Source organism: Etheostoma spectabile, chromosome 23 (assembly GCF_008692095.1).
Source record: "Etheostoma spectabile isolate EspeVRDwgs_2016 chromosome 23, UIUC_Espe_1.0, whole genome shotgun sequence".
Classification (NCBI taxonomy): Eukaryota; Metazoa; Chordata; class Actinopteri; order Perciformes; family Percidae; genus Etheostoma; species Etheostoma spectabile.
The window spans coordinates 167,469-172,198 of NC_045755.1; the positions used below are offsets into that span (position 1 = coordinate 167,469).

Here is a 4,730-nt window from a genome sequence, read left to right on the forward strand (position 1 = left end):
TGTGAACAGTGTTTTCTGTTGGAGATGGTAAGTTCCTTTGGGGTGGACTTTGGGCTTTTTCACTTTCTATTACATGCACAATAACATTTATAACACAATAAAGGAAAGGGAAAAGCCAAAAAGCATAATATGAGCACTCAGTGTGGATACAAAAATTATTTACAATTGCAAATGTACTGGGCCAAATGTAAAATTTGTTATTCAATGGTCTCTCTGAACAGCGCCACGGCGCACACTCTTAGCATACGTCACACAACAGGAAAATTTGGCAAGATAACCATCAAAAATCCCCCAAAAAATCTGCTTATTTTCCTGTGGTGTGTAACCCACATTAGTTTGGCTGAGCCTTCAATGAGGAGAGAAATTGTTGCAATTGTGTCTTTGTGCAAAAAAAGAACAAAGGTGCACGGAAAATAGGAGATCTGGTTGGTAGCTGAAACTTCAATGGGAATCTGTGCTATGTTCATGTGTAAAGTTGTAGCTTTCTGTTGGGTCATGTAGCCACCCCACCCAAGCACTGGAATGAATGTGGTTTGAGGGTTTGAACAGGCTTGTGGTGGTGGGGCTGAGATAAAGCAGTCTATTAAAGTGGGAGAGCTAAATGACATTTTTATGGCTTGCAGCTCCCAGGGCCTCACAGCGGCTCCCAACTACCTCAGCCCTGTTCCCACACAGCCACAAATCAAAGCAAAGTTATGCATTCACACCAAGAAGTGGCCCGCACAAGTGAACAGAGGGAGGCTGGTGGATTCCTGGAGTGTGAGGGAATGCTGGGGGTGGAGGTCCTGTGTCATGTTGCACTGGCTTATTACCATTCAGCTTTATTCTCCCTCTGATGTAGGTGTTCACGCCAACAACAAAACAGCATCTACTATCTGCCACATGGAAGAACTGCAGTTATTTTAGTAATGTCTCTGTAACATTAATAGATACATTTATTTAGGATTAAAAGATAAAATTTTCTCATGTCCCATTGCACCTCTTTTCTTGCAAATACCACTCCTGTATTTACTAGTGCTGTTAGTTAAACGCGTTATTAACGGTGTTAACGCCAACCCATTGTAACGGCGTCAATTTCTTTATTGCAGGATTAACGTTCTTTTTGGACTAGCAAACTTTGTAGTTTTTTCACATGCTGTTGCCACAACTAGTAACATTAAAAAAACATACCACACACCACAGAGGGATTATTTGTGAGGGATTATTTACTCCAATTGTGAATGACTGCTCAAAGTGAGAATGTCACGTGTGAAATTGAACACTACAGTAGCCTATAATCCAATGTTGTTTTCAATAAAAAGATACAATACAAAGCAAGCCAATCCACTTTTACATGTTGATAAGAGCATTAAAATGAAGAAGGAACTCTCTGCTGAGTTCAATGGTACCCACACAAACTACCTTAAAATGGTTCAAATTTTATGAACTTAGCAAGTAGGCGTAAGTATCACATGTAGACCACACATTAGAAGTTTCATGTAAATTGGATGATGTTTGTCATATAAGGCTGATTTCCTGTTGACCAAAAGTCGTTTGAATGTCCTCAGGCCTGGACCCCTCCATTGTGAGAAATTTTGGTCAAATTGTACACTAAACAACTTCTTCGTTCATCGATTAATGCTCAAAATGGCTGTCACGCTATGCCCAGACTGTTTGATGAAAAGTTTTCATCATTAAGGTCTGAAATCTCTAGGAGTTCATTGAAGTATAGTGCCTTGATGTTTAGGTCTACTTCATGTTGCCACTAGAGGGCGCTATGACTTTGAGTAAATATTGGCCTTTATATGTCCTCAAGATTGGACTCTTATGAATCCTGAAAAGTTTCAAGCCAATTGGACAATGAAGACTCAAGCTACACCAATTTTCTGTTTCAAGGGCAAAATGCACAAAATGGCCAACCCGCCATGGCCATGCCCTATAACGAATAGTTTTTCTTTTAATAACTTTTTATCTTTAACGTTTTAAGATGGTAGAGACCAAATTTGAAGTTGATCGGATGAAATCTCCAGAAGGAGTTTGTAAAAGTATGACATGTGGAAATTGCAAAAATCTCACAAATTTCAAACTTTTAATTCAAAATGGCAGACTTCCTGTACATTTACAATATTTAACGTAGCAAAAATCTTTTGATAACTTTTTACAGGGCCATCTGGAGATGCTGCGTATCAGGTTTTCGTGTAGATTGTTCGCACGGCCTAGGACGAGTTAAAAAAAGTTGGAAAATGGGCAAGGCCTATATCATTTGATTCAGCTTGATTCAGTGAACACGTAGATGTAAGCTTTTTTAATGAGCGATGTGTAATGTTGGAGTTAAAGGCAAAAACACAGTACAGCACCACCTGTAATTGTGTCTTTTTTGGTAAGTAAGGTCCATGACCCTGTAAATTTAAAGTTGTTCACATTAGTGAAAGTGGTGAATCCAAACATGGATCCCATTGGCCACGCCCACTTTGATCAATTAGTAACTGTACGGGATGTATGGGTAATTTTTATCCTATAAAAATTATTTTAATAACTTTTGTCAGGTCGGTCTGGAAATGCTATGTGTCAAGTTTTATGCAGATTAACTGAACGCTCTGTGATTTTTAACACATAAAAGTCTAAGCAGAAATGGACGTGGCCATGGAGATTCAGTTGGCTCCATGGAACACCTGGACGTATGGTTTTTGAATGTGTGATGTACAGTCTGGGAGTTGTAATGCCAAACACGTTTTTTTCTGCTATTGTGCCACCTAGTGGTGGAAGTGGGTCAATTGTTGCATATGAGGTCCTTTCAAGGTTCTGGACCAGTCCTGAAAATGACACCCACCATGTACAGTTAGGGGGAATTCTCCCACCCCTTGGGCTTGGACCTTTAATAATTCCTTCCGTTTCCATAGGGCCTTAGCCACTGTCGGTGCTTTGGCCCAGGGTTAGGATTAGATTCTCTACTTCAAATTCCACCGTTTTATTTTATTTTATTCTGCCTCTGCAGCTTTTATTACAAACTCCAACGTACATACGCTGAGCGAGCAATGTACAATAATACTAAATTTAGCTAGTCTATATCAACAACGTTTTATTCACGGGCTAGATCAGGTGCCACTGGAAGTTCCACCAGATGTCCCTCATTTCTCCTATGCAGGGACTCCTATGTTGTGTAGCGGCGGCTGTGGCTCAGTGAGCAGAATAGAGCGGTTGCCTGCCAAATGGAAGGTTGGTTGTTTGATCCCTGTCCCTGCAATCCCATATCAAAGTGTCCTTGGGCAAGACCAAAGTGGACTGTCAAAGTGTGTGAATGTTTATTTGATGAGCAGGTGGCACCTTGTGGCAGCCTCGGCCAGCGTGTGTGTGTGGTTACTGTTTAAAAGCGCTTTGAGTAGTTGTTAAGACTAGAAAAGAGCTATATATACAGTCCATTTACATTTACATTGTGTGGACTAGCAAGACCTTCCTCGGCAGCCCTGTGAAGATAGTTCTGGCAAGGTGAGATAAAATGTTTGCTATCCATGCAACATGTCTTGTAGCAACAGACACATTGTACATTGGTCAGTTAAATAAAACAACACACTCTGGTGGTAACTTAATGTAGATCGACAGTACATGCAAATAACATCAATCTTGTTGAAAGAACTATCTGGAAAGGCTTTGAAACTGAACTTGTCATTCAAAAGTCCCTTTTCTTTATCCATTTCTGCTCAAGAAGAATTGTTCCTGCTAGCCATCAACAAAATTACTGCTATATTGCTTCCTGATTTCCCAAACTAGAGAGCTGCCTGGAGTGTAAATTAGCCCAAATCCCAGAACACAAGTACGTTAATCAGGCATTAAAAGGAATTTGTGCCATTAAAAGGTATTTGCATCTACTCATTATTGCATATATTTTGATGCATAATGTAGTGTAATAAGGATTGAATCCTGGTTGTTTTAAGTAATTGTTTCCTTTAAGTGTAATGCGTGTGTGTGTTTAAGCACAATCCTTTTGATCTTACCTGAGCAAGCTTTTTCTGGACGACTTGCTGTGGCTGCAAGAGAGCAGAAGGAATAGGTTAGTGTTTGTCCTCCACTTCTTTTATTTACCAGACAAAGTTGTTAGCTGTCTTTTAACAAAAAGTCAGGTGGTGGCTTGGCAGAAATTTAAGACGGATTCAACTGGAAATGAAAGTGACAAAACAGAATTAACAAGTAATGCACAGTGTGTCTTGGCTTGGAATAAAACAATGCAGTGATTGGTCATTTAAGAGTTGAGTGGGTTTAATGATCAGCTAAAATCTGAAAGCAACACAGTTATGATGAATTCCCTCAGCACAGGCCAACCCCAATCACCAAACGCTACCTGCAGGGACTTGCACAGACATTTTGTGGGGCAGGGGCTCATGGGACAAAGGGAAAATCATTTTTTTATTCATGTATTTAAAATACTTTTTAACTTCCTTTCAAAGACATCCTTACCAATTCATCTTAATTCCATCACACTCGCGCACTTGTTTAATACTCAACAGATTTCTACAAAATAATCAGTTGACACAGAGACCATGGTCTTCTTTAGTATACACTAGGTTTCTCAAAAGAGCAGGCAACAGCAAAGGAAACAATGTGCATGTGCAATGGGCATGTTTTCTAGTTTCAAGCATATATCTAGAATAATTGACTGCACCAAGTAGAGGGACATACTTTTACTAATAATTTGTTTATTTTTCACATAAATTCCTCTGGTGTATAATATATATATATATATATATATATATATA

At 39.3% G+C, this 4,730-nt stretch overlaps 1 protein-coding gene across 1 annotated transcript in view; it reads right to left on the reverse strand.

Annotated features, from left to right (window-relative positions):
- Positions 1-4,730, reverse strand: part of hmga2 (high mobility group AT-hook 2) — a 72,498-nt gene that overhangs the window by 9,939 nt on the left and 57,829 nt on the right. Inside the window, exon 5 of the mRNA XM_032505400.1 lies at positions 3,972-4,004. Within this exon, the coding sequence (XP_032361291.1) occupies positions 3,972-4,004 (33 nt within the window). The remainder of the gene's footprint in view (positions 1-3,971; positions 4,005-4,730) is intronic.